General features: G+C 49.1%; 1 protein-coding gene across 4 annotated transcripts in view; it reads right to left on the bottom strand.

Annotated features, from left to right (window-relative positions):
- Positions 1–16,909, bottom strand: part of COL26A1 (collagen type XXVI alpha 1 chain) — a 195,850-nt gene that overhangs the window by 123,411 nt on the left and 55,530 nt on the right. For all 4 annotated transcript variants that reach the window (XM_034964649.3, XM_034964646.3, XM_034964647.3 and 1 more), the window contains exon 2: positions 15,080–15,202. In XM_034964649.3, the coding sequence (XP_034820540.1) occupies positions 15,080–15,186 (107 nt within the window). In that variant the 5' untranslated portion in view covers positions 15,187–15,202. The remainder of the gene's footprint in view (positions 1–15,079; positions 15,203–16,909) is intronic.

The raw sequence follows: 16,909 nt of genomic DNA, 5'->3' as shown, positions 1-16,909 counted from the left end.
CTCTTCCCCTAGTGAAATCTCCTAGTCCCCCAGGTCTCTGCTAAATGTCACTCCCAAGGGAAACCCATGGACCAGGTCTCCCTCCAGTGCTGTGAATCTTTGATGAACATGTCCTTCCCGCATCAACCCTGTACACACGAGGAGAGGATCGTGTTCTCTCTACACACTAGTTCCTGGCCCTTCACTGCTCAGACAACATTGAATGAACAATTGAATAGATGAACACATGATCTGCAAAACCCCAGGTAAGGTCACTGTCCCCAGTACACCCAACTGGAGCAGGCAGGTGCCTGCATTCTTGTCCACATCATGCTGTTGACTGGGCACCCTGCCTCGCACCCTGTCCCCATGCTCACCAGTGAGCGTTAGTTTTGAGTGCCGCCTTCTCTCCTCACCAACACACTCACTCACACACACTACAACATTCTAATATTATTTTTTAAAAAAATCAGGCCAGGCACAGTGGCTCACACCTATAATCTCAGCACTTTGGGAGATAGAGGCGGGAGGATCACTTGCGTTCAGGAGTTCAAGACCAGCCTGGGCAACATAGTGAGACCCTGTCTCTACAAAAAATAAGAACAAAAAGAAATTAACCAAGCGTGGTGGCGTGTGCCTGTAGTCCCAGCTACTCGAGAGGCTGAGATGGGAGGACCACTGGAGACCAGGAGTTGGAGGCTGCAGTGAGCCATGATTGTGCCATTGCACTCCAGCCTGGGCGACAGAGCAAGACCCTGTCTCTGCAAAGACAAAGAGAGAGAGAGAGACAGGAGGGAGGGAGGAAGGGAAAAAGAGAGAGAGGTGGGGCGGGAGAGAGAGAGAGAGAGAAGGAAGGAAGGAAGGAAGGGAGGAAGGGAGGAAGGGAGGGAGGGAGGAAGGGTGGAAGGAAGGAAGGAAGGAAGGAAGGGGAGAGAAAGAACGAGAGAGAAAGAGAGACAGAGAAAGAAGAAAGAAAGAAAAAGAAAGAAAGCAGAAAGAAAGAGAGAGAGAGGGAGGGAGGGAGGGAGGGAGGGAGGGAGGGAGGGAGGGAGGGAGGGAGGGAGGGAGGGAGGGAGGGAGGGGAAGGGAAGGGAGTAATCACCAGATGGGAAAATCCACAAAGAAAATGGTTGTATTACAGATACCTATTTTCCTTTCATCTCACAAGAAGATGAACGCATTCATTTAATGAACATTGTTGAGCACCTCAATGTGCTGGTCCATGTAGTAAAGTCCTGGGAATAATGAGATGAGGACAGAGCATTCTGCCTTCAAGGCACTCCTGGGTTGGTGGGAAGAGTCAGCCTGGAAATCACTTTCAGTGTTCTGTGGATCCCCCTGCATGGGCACCCCTGCTGTGGCCTTCCCTCCTGTTGCTGCTCTGACAGGGCCCCCCTCTTTCTCTGAGCCACCCTGCTCGGCTTCTCCAGCACTGGTCCCTGCAGCTGTCCTTTCCCCGCCTGCCCCAGCCTTTCTCCCCTTTCTGAGGATCATTCTCAGTGGTTTATAAGCATCACTCCCCAAAAACTGCATTTGCCAGGGTCTCCAGTGACCCCAAACCCAATGATTACTCCTCTGCCCTCATCCTATGGGGTGTCTCAGAAGCATCTGGGACAGTGCATTCTCTGTTCCGCCCTCCCTCTGGAAACACCTCCCAGGACACCAGGAGGACACCTGCCTCCCCTCCTAAGCCCCACCTGTAAGGCTGGGATGCACAGGACTCTTCTGAGGCCAGTATCCCTTCTCCATTGATTCATCTCCATGGTCACCTCCAGTCCCACGACTTTATTTATTTATTTTTTGATGCAGGGTCTGGCTCTGGTTGCTCGGGCTGGAGTGCAGTGGTATGATCTTGGTTCACTACAACTTCCACCTCATGTGCTCAAGCAATCCTCCCATCTCAGCCTCCCAAGTAACTTGGATTACAGGTGGCCACCACCATGCCCCACTAATTTTTTCTGTTTTTAGTGGAAACGGGGTTTCACTATGTTGCCCAGGCTGGTCTCAAACTTCTGGCCTCAAGGGATCCACCCATCTCAGCCTCCCGAAGTGTTGGGATTACAGGAGTGAGCCACCACGTCCGGTCCAGTGGCATTCTTAACCATAATAAAAGAATGCACTTCTTCACCAGATACAGTGGCTTACGCCTGTAATCCCAGCACTTTGGGAGGCCGAGGCGGGTGGGTCACCTGAGGTCAGGAGTTCGAGACCAGCCTGACCAATATGGCGAAACCCCGTCTCTACTAAAAATACAAAATTAGCCAGGTGTGGTGGCACATGCCTCTAATCCCAGCTACTAGGGAGGCTGAGGTAGGAGAATCGGTTGAACCCAGAAGGCAGAGGTTGCAGTAAGCTGAGATCATGCCATTGCACTCCAGCCTGGGCAACAAGAGTGAAACTCCATCTCAAAAAAACCAACAAAAAAAAAGAATGCACTTTTTACTACCAATGGCATCTTAGGATCTCTGAGATACAATCTGCCTCTCGCTCTGGCTTCTTCCTGGGACTCAGCCTCCTACTTGATACTGTTTCCCTATGGCTGGCTTGCAGGCAACTCAACTCAGCCAAAGCACAGCTGCCGGCTCCCACCTCTCATGCCTGACATCCTCCCAGTGTCCCCATCTCAATAAATGGCATGCCCTGCCAGCCACCTGCTCAAGCCAGGAATTTAGGGTAGTCCCTGATTGCTCCCTGCCATTAAGGGGCCAGACATTCCTGTCATCTCAGCTTCCAGAATACCTCCTGGATCCACCCACTCCTCTTCATGTCCTCAGATATCCCCCTAGCATGAGCCACCATCATCTCATGCCGGGTCAATGTCCATTCTTCCCACAGCAGCCAGGGATCTCTTCAAAACCTAAATCAGGATGGACATGGTGGCTCATGCCTGTAATCCCAGCACTTTGGGAGGCTGAAGCGGGTGGATCACCTGAGGTCAGGAGTTTGAGACCAGCCTAACCAACATGGAGAAACCCTGTCTCTACTAAAAATACAAAAAATTAGCTGGGCATGGTGGCGGGCATCTGTAATCCCCACTACTCGGGAAGCTGAGGCAGGAGAATCTCTTGAACCCAGGAGGCAACTGTTACAGTGAGCCAAGATTGCACTCACAGCCTGGGCGACAAGAGCAAAACTTCGTCTCCAAAAAAAAAAAAAAAAAAAATTATAAAATTAGCCAAGCATGGTGGTGTACGCCTGTAGTCTCAGCTACTCGGGAGGCTGAGGCAGGAGGATTGCTTGAGCTCAGGAGGTCGAGGCTGCAGTGAGAGATGATCACACCATTGCACTCCAGCCTGGGCAACAAAACGAGACCCCCATCTCTAAAACAAACACAAAATTATCACCAGGTAGAGTTTATTCCGGGATTGCAACATTGCTTCAACATTTGAGAGTTACTCAATGTAGTCATCATATTAACAGCCTAACGAAGAAAAATCACATGATCATATCAATCAATGCAAAGAAGGCATTTGACAAAATTCAACACCCATAATTTTAAAAAAAACTCTCAGAAAAATAGTAAGAGGAAAACTTCCTTAATTTGATAAAAAAAATCTTTGAAAACCTTACAGACGGGCATGGTGGCTCACCTCTGTTAATCCCAACACTTTGGGAGGCCAAAGCAGGAAGCTCCCTAAGCTCAGGAGTTCAAGACCAGCCTACGCAACATGGTGAAACCCCATCCCTACTAAAAATACAAAACTTAGCTGGGCATGGTGGCACACGCCCAAAGTCCCAGCTATTGGGGAGGCTGAGATGGAAGGATTGCTTAAGCCCAGGAGGTCGAGGCTGCAGGCTGCAGTGAGCTATGACTGCACCAGTGCACTCCAGCCTGGGCAAAAGAAAGAGACCTTGTTTCAGAAAAAAAGAAAGAAAAGCAAAAAGAAAACCTTACATTTAATATCATCTTTAGTAGCAGAATGTTTTATTGTGAACAAACGATTCTCTCCACACTCACCACTCCTATTCAACATAGTGCTACAAGTCTAGCCAGTACACAGGCAAGAAAATAAAATAAAAGGCATACAGGCTGGGCGCAGTGACTCATGCCTATGATCCCAGCACTTTGGGAGGCTGAGGCAGGTGGATCACTTGAGGCCAGGAGTTCAAGACCATCCTGGCAAACATGGCGAAACCCCATCTCTATTAAAAATAAAAAATAAAAAAAATTAGCGGGCATGGTGGTGGGCCACCTGTAATCCCAGCTACTCGGGAGGCTGAGGCAGAAGAATCGCTTGAACCGGGGAGGTGAGGTTGCAGTGAGCTGAGATCGCACCACTGCACTCCAGCCTGGGTGACAGAGCGAGACTCCGTCTCAAATAAAATAAAATAAAAGGCATACAGATCAAAAGGAAAGGAATAAGACTGTCTCTGTTGACAAACAACATGACTGCCTCCATAGCAAATCTCAGGGAATCTACAAAAAACCTTTCAGAACTAGTGAATTCAGCTGCATTACAGGCTACGAGATCAATATATAAATATCAATTGTGTTTTTATAAACTAGCAAAGAACACATGGACATAGAAATTAAAAATACTGGCTGGACGTGGTGACTCACACCTATAATCCCAGCACTTTGGGAGGCTGAGGCAGGCAGATCATGAGGTCAAGAGTTCAAGACCAGCCTGACCAACATGGTGAAACCCGTCTCTAAAAAAAAAATACAAAAATTAGCTGGGCGCAGTGCTGCGTGCCTGTAATCCCAGCTACTCAGGGGGCTGAGGCAGGAGAATTGCTTGAACCCTGGAAGCAGAGGTTGCAGTGAGCTGAGATCGCGCCACTACACTGCACTCCAGCCTGGGCAACAGAGTGAGACTCCGTCGAAAGAAAGAGAGAAAGAGAGAAAGAAATTAAAAATACAGCTTTACAAATTTTACCAAAAAATACCACTGACAATCACACAGAAAATGCAATAATTAGGTATGAATCTAACAAAATAAGTATAAGATTTGTATGCCCAAAACTACAAGATATCAAAGAAATCAATGAAGAAAGCTGGAAGAAATAAAAAGAGATCTAAGTAAATGGAGAGATATACCATGTTCTTGGATTGGAAGACTCAACATGCTAAAAATACCAATTCTCCCCAAATAGATATACAGGTTAAATGCAATTCCTATTTTAAAAAATCCCATCAAGACTTTTGGTAGATATAGACAAGATTATTCTGAAATTTATATGAAAAGACAAAGGAACTGTAATAGCTAAAACAATTCTGGAGGCCGAGCATGGTGACTTACTCCTGTAATCCCAGCACTTTGAGAGACCAAGGCAGGAGGACTGCTTGAGGCCAGGAGTTTGAGACGAACCTGGGCAATGTAGCAAGATCCTATCTCTACAAAAAAAAATTCTTTTTAATTATCTGGGCATGGTGGCATGTGCCTGTAGTCTCAGCTACTCGGGAGGCTGAGGCAGGAGGATCACTTGAGCCCAAGAAGTCAAGGCTGCAGTGAGCTATGATTGAACCACTACACTCCAGCCTGGGCGACAGAGCAAAATCCTGTCTCAAAAAAAAAAAAAGTAAAAAAGAAAGGAAAAAAAAGAATAAAGTGAGAAGAATCAATCTATCTGATTTCAAAACTTATTATATAGCCATAGTAATCAAGACTGTGTGGTATTGGCAAAACACTAGTTACACAGATCAATGGAGCAGAATAGAGAACTTAGAAAGAAAAAAAAATGTCCAAATGATTTTTGAGAAAGCTATAAAAGCAATTCAATAAAGGAGACGTCTTCAACAAATGGTGCTAGAACAATTAGGCATCCATAGGCCAAAAAAATAAACCTCAACCTAAACCTCATACCTTATGCAAAAAATAACTCAAAATGTATGATGAATTTAAATGTGAAACAGAAAACGATAAAACCTTTAGAAAAAAAAGCAGAGGCCAGGCATGGTGGCTCACACCTGTAATCCCAGCACTTTGGGAGGCTGAGGTGGATGGATCACTTAAGATCAGGAGTTTGAGACCAGCCTGGCTAACATGGTGAAACCCTGTCTCTACTAAAAATACAAAAATTAGCCAGGCGTGGTGGCAGGTGCCTGTAATCCCAGCTACTCAGGAAGCTGAGGCAGTAGAACTGCTTGAACCTGGAGGCAGAGATTGCAGTGAGCCAAGATCACGTCACTGCACTCCAGCCTGGCAACAGAGTGAGACTCCGTCTCAAGAAAAAAAAAAAAAAAAAGAAAGAAAGAAAAAGAAAATTGATAAATTAGATTGCATCAAACATAAAAACTTTTGCTCTTCAAAAGACTGTTTAGAGGATGAAAATACAAGCCAGGGAATGGGATAAAATTATTTGCGGGCCAGGTGCGGTGGCTCATGCCTGTAATCTTCACACTTTGAGAGGCCGAGCGAGGCAGGAGGATTGCTTGAGTTGGAGACCAGCCTGAGCAACATAACAAGACTGTGTCTCAACACACACACACACACACACACACGCACACACACGCACACACATACACACACACACGACCACAAAAGACTGCAAAAACCACAACCTTGCACAAAGTCCACCACAACCTTACACATGCACAAAAATATATTTACATCTACCCAGCGACTGCCTGTCCAACCTTGAACTGACACCACCCTTGTTTTTGATACTTGTAGCCAAGGATAATTGATTCAGAACAATTATCTACTTCTCACTTTTTCTTTAAAAACCCTTATCTTCCTTTTCCTCCCTGAATACCCGCATCATTTACGATGCATGCATACTCCCGTTGCAATGCCCATTCTCAAATAAATATCATTCTCTTTGCCTTTTTTTTTTTTTTGAGACAGGGTCTCACTGTGTTGCCCAGGCTGGAGTGCAGTGGCGCAATCATAGCTCACTGCAGCCTCAAACCTCCCAGGTTCAAGCCATTCTCCCACCTCAGCCTCCTGAGTAGCTGGAACTACAGACATGCACCACCACACCCAGCTAATTTTAAAATTTTTGTAGAGACAGGGTCTCACTATGTTGCCCAGGCTGTCATTTCTTTCAGAGGGCTTCTCTCTGTTGCTTAAGTTGACACCTCCAACTCCCAAAAAAGCCTGGGGAACAACCTGGAAGACACTTTCCCCTTTCTCTTTCTTGTGTTATCATGACAATAAATCTAAAATATACTCACGCCGTAGAAATCACAAATGTGTAAAATAGCAAAAGAAATGTGTCACAGGAAGAGGGGAACCAGGAGAGGCTGTTTACATTAGTCACACCATGAGGAGCAGACTCCATTCTCTTTTCCACACAAAAGTTTTGAGCCAACACAAATGAAAGCATCCAAAATGCTTCAAAGAATGAAGGGAACCAGAATTGGGTCCCCTACAGCTCCTGAAAGTGGTGAAGACAGCCAGGTGCAATGGCTCGCACCTGTAATCCCAGCACTTTGGGAAGCCCAGGTGGATCACTTGAGGCCAGGAATTCAAGACCAGCCTCGGCAACAAAGCAAGATCCCATATCTAAAACAAAAAATATTTTTTTTTTTTTTTTTTTAAGAAACAGTTTCACTCTGTCACCCAGGCTAGAGTGCAGTGGCACGATCTTGGTTACTGCAATCTCCGCCTCCTGGGTTCAAGTGATTCTCATGCCTCAGCCTCCCGAGTAGCTGGAATTACAGGTGCCTGCCACCATGCCTGACTAATTTTTGTATTATTAGTAGAGACGGGGTTTTACCACGTTGGCCAGGCTGGTCTCGAACTCCTGACCTCAAATGATCTGCCCACTTGGGCCTCCCAAAGTGCTGGGATTACAGGCGTGAGCCACCATGCCCCGCCAAAAAAAATTTTTAATTAACCAGGTGTGGTGGCACACACCTGTAGTCCCAGCTACTCAGGAGGCTGAAGTGGAATGGCCACTTGAGGCCAGGAGTTCAAGACCAGCCTGGACAACAAAGCAAGATCTCGTATCTACAAAAAACAAAATTTTTTAATTAGCCAGGCATATGGCATCCATCCATCATGGCACCCAGTTGGGAGGCTAAGGCATGAGGATCGCTTGAGTCCAGGCATTTGAGGCCAAAGTGAGCTAAGATTGTGCCACTGCACTCCAGTCTGAGCGACAGAGTGAGGCTCCCTCTCTTAAAGATAAATAAATAAGTAAATGATGAGGGGGAACAGACAAGAAATACACACATTTGCAAATTTCTATGTAAATGCTGGGGGTGAAATGTAGCAAGACACACTGAGCAGGCAGGATGGTAAGCAACAGAGTACCACACAAGGCAGCTACACGGGGCCCAGCTGGGGTTTGCCACCCTAACCTCAGAGAGCGGAATGCAAGATCAAGGCATGCCTAGGCCAGAACTGCCCGCTGGGAGCTGCCTCGGCTGACGTGCTGGGACCTGCTTCTGATTCTCTTCATAGCTCACCCATACTTTGGCCTCAGTCTGCATTCCCAGGGTTCTTATTACAGCAAGGCTCAGTGCAGGACCTTCCCCTGCAAACCTCACATCCCCTTCCAAGAACCTCTTGAGGCAGCCTTCTATCACCACCATCTTAGCACTGGAGAAACTGAGGCTCAGAGGAAAAATGTTGACCAATGAGACATCCAGGGAAGTCTGCTAGGGATTCTGGAAAAGGCTGTACTCTCTGATAGGAGAAAACTGTGTCCCATCCCCTTCCTCTCTTTTTTGGGACACTGTGGTGTGAGACGTGATGCCTGGAGCTGCTGCTGCCCTTCTGCGACCTTGAGGAAGGTCATGGTGGACACACAGGTGTGGGTGGAGAGTTCAGTCAAAGGATCCCAGGATCTTCATGGCTGAGACCTGGCCGCCTCTCCCAGATAGATTGTGAGGTGAATATTCCCCCGTTATTGAAGCTTCTTTTGGTAACGTCATTTATAGTGATGACACAAGCCATTATGAGCCATGGGGAAACCAGTGCAGAAGACAGACCCTGCCTCAAAGTGCTCCCAGGAACCTTCCGAGTTCCTCCCACCCAGGCTCTGCTTGCTCAGGGAATTCTACCCAGCACGCAGACTCTTGCAGCAGACTCTTAAGAAAACTGAAAAACTATGCTAAAAAATTATGCTGGCCTGACACAGCAGCTCATGCCTGTAATCTCAACACTTTGAGAGGCTGATGGGTGGATCACTTGAGGTCAGGAGTTCGAGACCAGCCTGGCCAACATGGTGAAACCCCGTCCCTACTAAAAATACAAAAATTAGCCAGGTGTGGTGGCACACACCTATGGTCCCAGCTACTCAGAAGTCTGGGGTAGGACAATCGCTTGAACCCGGGAAGCAGAAGTTGCAGTGAGCTGAGATCATGCCACTGCACTCCAGCCTGGGTGATAGAATGACATTCCGTCTCAAAAAAAAAAAAAAAAAAAAAAAAAATTATGCTAAGAAGCACTGGGGGCCGGGCATGGTGGCTCACACCTGTAATCCCAGCACTTTGGGAGGCCGAGGGAGGCCGATCATTTGAGGTAGTTCAGGAGTTCGAGACCGACATGGCCAACATGGTGAAACCCCATTTCCACTAAATATACAGAAAAAAAAATTAGCCAGGTGTCCTGATGCACACCTGTAGTCCCAGCTACTTGGGAGGCTGAGGTGGGAGGATCACTTGAACCTGGGAGACAGAGGTTGCAGTGAGCCGAGATCACGCCACTGCACTCCAGCCTGGGTGACAGAATGAGACTCCATCTAAAACAAAACCCAGAGTTCTCTGACATCTCTGATCTGATTTCATCCTCCTAACCTAACCTCAATTCAGTAATGCTGCTTCATCTCCTGCAAGCCAGGTATGGGGAACACAGCAGCCAATGAGACAGTCCCGGACCTCCTAAGGCTCCCAGACTAGCAGAGCGGGCAGACGATGAGCAATTCGGCCAGGGAATGAACACTGCCTCCCAGGTTAAAGCGATTCTCCTGCCTCAGTCTCCTGAGTAGCTGGGATTAGAGGCACCCGCCACCACGCCTGGCTAATTTTTGTATTTTTAGTAGAGACAGGGTTTCACCATGTTGGGCAGGCTGGTCTCGAACTGCTGACCTCGTGATCCACCCATCTGAGCCTCCCAAAGTTCTAGGATTACAGGCATGAGCCACCGCGCCTGGCCAAAATTTTTTTTTAAATTAACTGGGCATGGTGGTGTGTGCCTGTAGTCCCAGCTACTCAGGAGGCTGAGGCAGAAGGATTGCTTGAGCCCAGGAGTTCAAGGCTGCAGTGAGCTATGATCACACCACTACACTCCAGCCTGGGGGACAAAGGGAGATCCTGACCCTTATAAAATAAAATAAAATATCCCTCCAGCTTCTGTGGAGAGAAGGAGCTAGAGCGGGGCAGGGTGGGGAGTAGGGAGACCAGTGAGATGGCTGCCACAAACCAGATGCTTCATATAGGCAAGGCCAGCAAAACCAGGACCTGAGACAGGAATGCATATGGAACCCCAGGGGACCAAAGGATAATGCTGCAACCTGTTGTCATCTTGCCTCTCCCTGCCCAGACAGCAGCCCCAAGGCCACAGACAGAGGATGTGCACCCAATTCTAGCTCATTTATGAGTTACTAGTGAGAAAGAAAACTGTGTTAACCTCTCCTTCCGTAATAAATTATTAAATTTTTTTTGAGACGGAGTCTCGCTCTGTCACCCAGGCTGGAGTACAGCAACGTGATCTTGGCTCAGTGCAGCCTCCGCTTCCCAGGTTCAAGTGATTCTCCTGCCTCAGCCTCCTGAGTAGCTGGGATTACAGGTGTGCATCACCACACCTGGCTAATTTTTGTATTTTTAGCAGACACAGGGTTTCACCATGTTGGCCAGGCTGGTCTCAAACTCCTGACCTCAGGTGATCCACCCTCCTTGGCCCCCCAAAGTGCTGGGATTACAGGTGTGAGCCACCGCACCCGGCCCATTCCCTAGTAAAATATAATAACAGCAGAAATTATGACAATTAAGAGCAATTTGGGATTTCTGTAAGAGAATGAAAATTAAGTTTTATTATTTTATTTATTTATTTATTTTCAGACACGGTCTCGCTCTGTCACCCAGGCTGGAGTACAGTGGCACAATCACAGCTCACTGCAGCCTCGAACTCCTGGGCTCAAGCGATCCTTCCACCTAAGCCTCCCAAGTACAGGTGCGCACCACAACTCATGGCTAATGTTTTTTAAAAAATTTGTAAAAATGGGGTGGGTCTCACTGTGTTGCCCAGGCTGGTCTCGAGCTCCTGGCCTCAAGCAATCCTCCTGCCTCAGCCTCCTACGTAGCTGGGACTACAGGTGTGAGCCACTGCCACTGGCCAAATTGTTTTAATTAGCAAGGTTCCCACTAGTTATATGTTATAGGCAAAGGGGAGACTTATGACAAATTCATGTCAGCCCTGACTGAATGTTCTGTTTTTGCCTCTGAACTCCAAGGAGTGAGTGAGAAGAACTCCCTGGAAAGTCAGTGAACACCCACATCGAAGACCCCGGTCCTTCTTTTTTTTTGCGACGGAGTCTCACTCTGTCGCCCAGGCTGTAGTGCAGTGGTGCCATCTTGGCTCACTGCAACCTCCGCCTCCCAGGTTCAAGCAATTCTCCTCCCTCAGCCTCCCAAGTCGCTGGGATTACAGGCATGTGGCACCACACTCAGCTAATTTTTTTGTATTTTTAGTAGAGACGGGATTTCACCATATTGGCCAGGCTGGTCTCAAACTCCTGACCGTGTGATCCACCCACCTTATCCTCCAAAAATGCTGGGATTATAGGCGTGAGCCACCACGCCGGGCCGGACCCCAGCACTTCTGAAACATTGTTCAGATAATTACTTAAGTGGTAAAGGAGAGAACAACTATGCAACATTAATGATCACTTGAAAATTTTTCAGTCCAGGTCAGTGATTCAGGCGCTAGCTTGTCCAGCTTTTCTTATAGGTGCATTATTGTATTTTTCTTTCTTTTTTTTTTTTTTTTTTTTTGTTTTGAGAGGAAGTCTCGCTCTGTCGCCCAGGCTAGAGTGCAGTGGCACGATCTTGGCTCACTACAACCTCTGCCTCCCAGGTTCAAGCAATTCTCCCTGCCTCAGCCTCCTGAGTAACTGGGATTACGGGTGCTCACCACCACACCTGGCTAATTTTCATATTTTTAGTGGAGACAGGGTTTCTCCATGTTGGCCAAACTGGTCTCAAACTCCTGACCTCAGGTGATTCACCCGCCTCAGACTCCCAAAGTGCTGCAATTGCAGGCGTGAGCCACCGCACCCGGCTGCGTTATTGTGTTTTGATAGTGTAACAGCTTTAACTTGTTGAGACCAGGCATGGTGGCTCACACCTGTAATCCCAGCACTTTGAGAGGCTGAGGCAGGAGGATCCCTTGAAGCCAGGAGTTCAAGACCAGCCTGGGCAACATGGCGAGACCCCTGTCTCTACCAAAGAAAAAGTAATTAGTGAGGCACGGTGATGCATGCCTGTAGTCCTAGCTTTTCAGGCTGGCGCAGGAGGATCACTTCAGCCCAGCAATTGGAAGCTGCAGTGAGCCATGATTGCACCACTGCACTCCAGCCTGGGCAACAGAGCAAGATCCTGTCTCCAAAAAAAAGAAAAGAAAGAAAGAGTAGGACAGCCACTTCTCCAACAGAGCTCTGAGCCAAAGCCCAGCCTGTCAGGGTCACAGACAGATCAGACTTCAAAGACTTTTCTTCTCAGAAGCTGTTCCCAAATCAAGAGGCCATGACCTGGTAATCTGAAACTCCCTGCTGACGAGAAAGGCAGGAGGGTCTTGGAATTTAGCTCCTGGGGAAGTGGGGAAGGCAGGGGATAGGGAGTGTCTGTACCCTCTGCTGAAAAGGAAAAAGCTTTTTTTTTTTTTTTTTTCATTTTGGACCCACTGCCATCTCTCTAGTATAGCATTTAAAACCAGCTTTTTTTTTTTTTTTTTTTTTTGAGATGGAGTTTTGTTCTTGTTGCCCAGGCTGGAGTGCAATGGCACAATCTCAGCTCACTGCAACCTCCGCCTCCCGGTTCAAGTGATTCTCCTGCCTTAGCCTCCAAAGTAGCTGGAATCACAGGTGCCCACCACCACGTCTGGCTAATTTTCGTATTTTTAGTAAAGACTGGGTTTCACCATGTTGGTCATGCTAGTCTCGAACTCCCGACCTCAGGTGATCCACCTGCCTTAGCCTCCCAAAGTGCTGGGATTACAGGCGTGAGCCACCGCACCTGGCAAAAGCAGCTGTTTCTAATAAAAATGAAAATGAATGACATTCCGTTTACCTAGCCATTCCCCTTGCAGAATGACCTGTATCAAAACACTTGTATGCAATAGGGGTCTCAAGTGAAGCATCTCTACTATTAAAGAAGAATGAAAATAGGAAATCACCATTTGGCAAACACCATAGCATTAACTGTTGCAAGCAATATGATAGTATGATGAGAAACAGGATGTTCGTATAGGTTTAAAATGTCTCCCCACAACATACGTATAAAGGACAAAGGGAAAGATAATTACGCAACAGTGGAGAAACCTGGTAGATACCATCATAAGCAAGCGATCAAAGTTAACATCACCAGTCATGAGACGTAGCAATTTCTTTTTTTTTTTTCCAGGCTGGAGTGCAGTGGCGCAATCTTGGTTTACTGCAATCTCCACCTCCTGGGTTCAAGTGATTCTCCTGCCTCAGCCTCCTCAGTAGCTGGGATTGCAGGCGCCCACCACCACGCCTGGCTAATTTTTGTATTTTTAGTAGAAACTGGGTTTCGCCATGTTGTCCAGGCTGCTCTCAAAGTCCTGACCTCAAGTGATCCACCCACCTCATCCTCCCAAAGTGCTGGGATTACAAGCATGAGCCACCGCACCCAGCCAAGATTAATTTAAATCAGTAGACTTGGAGTAAAGCAGGTTGCCCTCTATAATGTGGGTGGGCCTTGTCCAATCAGTCGAAGGCTTTAAGAAAAAGACTGACTTCCCTGGAGAAAGGAGGCATTTGACCAGCAGCCAGCCCATCTCAAGCTGCAACATCAGCTCTCCTCCCTGGGTCTCAGCCAGCTAGCCCACCCTGCAGGTTTGGAATAATCGCCAGTCTCCATAATCATACAAGCCAATTCCTTACCATTTCAATCTCTCTCCCACTCTCCCTCTCCCCCATCCCTTCCTATTGGTTCTGTTTCTCTGGAGAACCCTGACCCAGGCAAAATGTCCCGTTAGGGAGGGCACAAAGGAGGGGAAGGGATTTGGAGTTTGAGGACAGCGGCTCCACGGTGCTTGGGGTAGAGGCCCCAGGCTGGGCAGGCTGTGGGGAGAGTGGTTTGGGGAAGCCAGTCCCTGGAGCTAAGCACGGCCTGGAGAGGAGGAAGAAGGGAAAAGAAGGAGAGTTGGAACTTTGGAGACCCTGAATGCTGGTGTCTGACAGCAAGATCTCTCTGCGGATGCTGAAGAGTCCCTGAAGCCTGTGGTCTGGTCAGGGCTAGTGAGAGGGAAGGGCTGACTATGGGCGGGGCTGGTGAGAGGGAGGGGCTGACTATGGGCGGGGCTGGTGAGAGGGAGGGGCTGGTGAGAGGGAAGGGCTGACTATGGGCGGGGCTGGTGAGAGGGAGGGCCTGGTGAGGGGCGTGGCTGGTAGGGGCAGGGCTGGTGAGGGGCAAGGCTGGTGGGGGCAGGGCTGGTGAAGGGTGGGGCTCATGAGGGTCAGGGCTGGTGAAAGGCAGGCCTCGTGAGGGGCAGGTCCAGTAACAAGTAGGGCCAGTGAGAGGGACATGCCTGGTGAGTGGGGCAGTGCTGCCAGGGGCCAGGCCTGTGATGGATGGGGCCAAAGACAGGCTGGATTTCCAAGGTCATTATAGCCCCTCGTTCCAGCCTGGAGCCATAAGGCTGGTTGGTTCCCTCTTCAACCCCACCTGGCCTTCCCCGACCTCGGATCCCATACCCCACTCATCTGTGGTGGTCTTCTGTCTGTCAAACACCCACTGGGTTGTGTGGTTCTGTTGCGGTAGGAGCATGTCTCTGACATCTTTGCACACACACATATATACCCTATATACACACACCCATGCCTTATATACAGAAGGTGCTCCATAAATGCATGCTCAGCCTTTGTCTGTGAGCACAGCCCAGCTTCTCCCAGAGCCATCCTGGGACTGGGTTTGTCCGAGGGAATGGGAGGGAAGGGCAGAGCAGGCTAGCCCAGCGGCCTTTACCTTACGAGGTTGGCGCAGGGCCCCGGCCACCGGCAGCTCTGATACACGCGCTGGACCACTGTCTCCGAGCCATTCTGCACCTGGCAGGACACCGTCCGTGTCACCATGTGATGGCACCAGTGCCTGTGGAGAGAGCAACAGTCACATGAGCCCTGCCTGTTCCCAGAGCTGCCAACTTCGGGTCAGGGGGTCGTGCTGGACAGGGAGGGGCCCCCGCAAACCTGGGGTGGAGGCTCGCTCTCTTGGATGGGGGGCCCACTGAGACCCTCTGTCTCGGTCTGAGGGGAAGAGAGAACACTTGCAACCCTTGGCCACCAAGCCTTGGCATCATTCCCGTCACTGACCACTCAGTGTGGAATTGGTGAGAAAGACTCAGCCCTGCCCGTGGAAATCTCACCCTGGTGGGGAGAGGAGATGACACAGTCCACAGGAACAGCAGGTAACACGTTCCACCACATGGTGAACACACAAGCTACAGGAACGGAGCAGGGCATCTCGCCCAGCAGGCCCTGAGGCCACCAGCTGAGTAGTGCAAGATAAGTTAGCCAACCGACCAACCGACCAACTGACCAATGTGTGGGGGCCGTGAGAGGGGACGAAGCCAGCAGGGGAAGCAGCGGTGTAACAGGCACAGAGCGGAGAGAGACCACGGCAAGTCTAGAGACTTGCCTGCAATGGGAAGTGGCCAGGCCAGGCACAGTGGCTCACACTTGTAATCCTAGCACTTTAGGAGGCTGAGGCAGGAGGATCTCTTGAGCCCAGGAGTTCAAGATCAGCCTGAGCCACATAGTGAGACCCTGCCTCTACAAAATAAAAATTAAAAAATTAGCCCAGGCGTGGTGGCGCACACATGTAGTCCCAGCTACTCAGGAGGCTGGGGCGGGGATGGCTTGAGCGCAGGATCATAGTGGCTATGATCATGCTACTTCACTACAGCCTGGGCAACAGAGTGAAACCCTGAAGAGAGGAGGAGAGGAAGGGAGAAGAGGGGGGGGAGGAGAGGGGAGGGGAGGAGGAATGAGAGAGAAAGAGAGAGAGAAGGAGAGAGGGAGGGAGGGAGGAAGGGAAAGAGCCAGAGAGAGAGAGAGAGAAGGAGAGAGGGAGGGAGGGAGGAAGGGAAAGAGCCAGAGAGAGAGAGAGAGAGAAAGAAAGAAAGAGCCAGAAGGCTGAAGGAAGGGGAGGAGCCAGGAGAAAGGAAGAGACATGTGACCTGCCGGGCTAGGGAATAAATGCCTTCAGAGTACAAGAAGCAAGGGGCAGCAAGCTTGGGCAGTGGAGAGGAGGAAAGAGGAAGGGACGTACACAAACAATACGGGATCAGGTTAAGGTGCTCCCACCTCCTCCTCCCATCCCCATAGCCTAGAAATTGAAAATTAAAAAATAAGTCCCCGGCCGGGTGGTGGCTCAGCACTTTTGGGGTCCGAGGAGGATGGATCACTTGAGCCCAGGAGTTTGAGACCAGCCTGGGCAACATAGCGAGACCCCATCTCTACAAAAATATTTAAAAATTACCTGTGGTGGCACACGCCTATAGTCCTAGCCACTCAAGAGGCTGAGGCAGGAGTATCACTTGAGCCCAGGAGGTTGAGGCTACAGTAAGCTGTGATCATGCCACTGCACTCTAGCCTGGGTGACAGAGCGAGACCCTGTCTAAAAAAATAATAAAATAAAATAAGAAAAAAAGTCCTCAAGGGCATTGGAAAGAGAGAAGCAATGGGCCAGACATTTGGAGGGGTCCCTAAGAGACAGAAAGTAGATGGGCCCACATTGAAGGCAAAAATCACAGCCAGAAACACACAAAAGAGGACCGGGGCTGAAGCTAGGAGCCAC

The sequence above is a fragment of the Pan paniscus genome, chromosome 6 (assembly GCF_029289425.2).
Source record: "Pan paniscus chromosome 6, NHGRI_mPanPan1-v2.0_pri, whole genome shotgun sequence".
In the NCBI taxonomy this organism is placed as follows: Eukaryota; Metazoa; Chordata; class Mammalia; order Primates; family Hominidae; genus Pan; species Pan paniscus.
The sequence above is the reverse complement of the archived record's forward strand: the minus strand, read 5'-3'. Positions and strand labels throughout refer to the sequence as shown.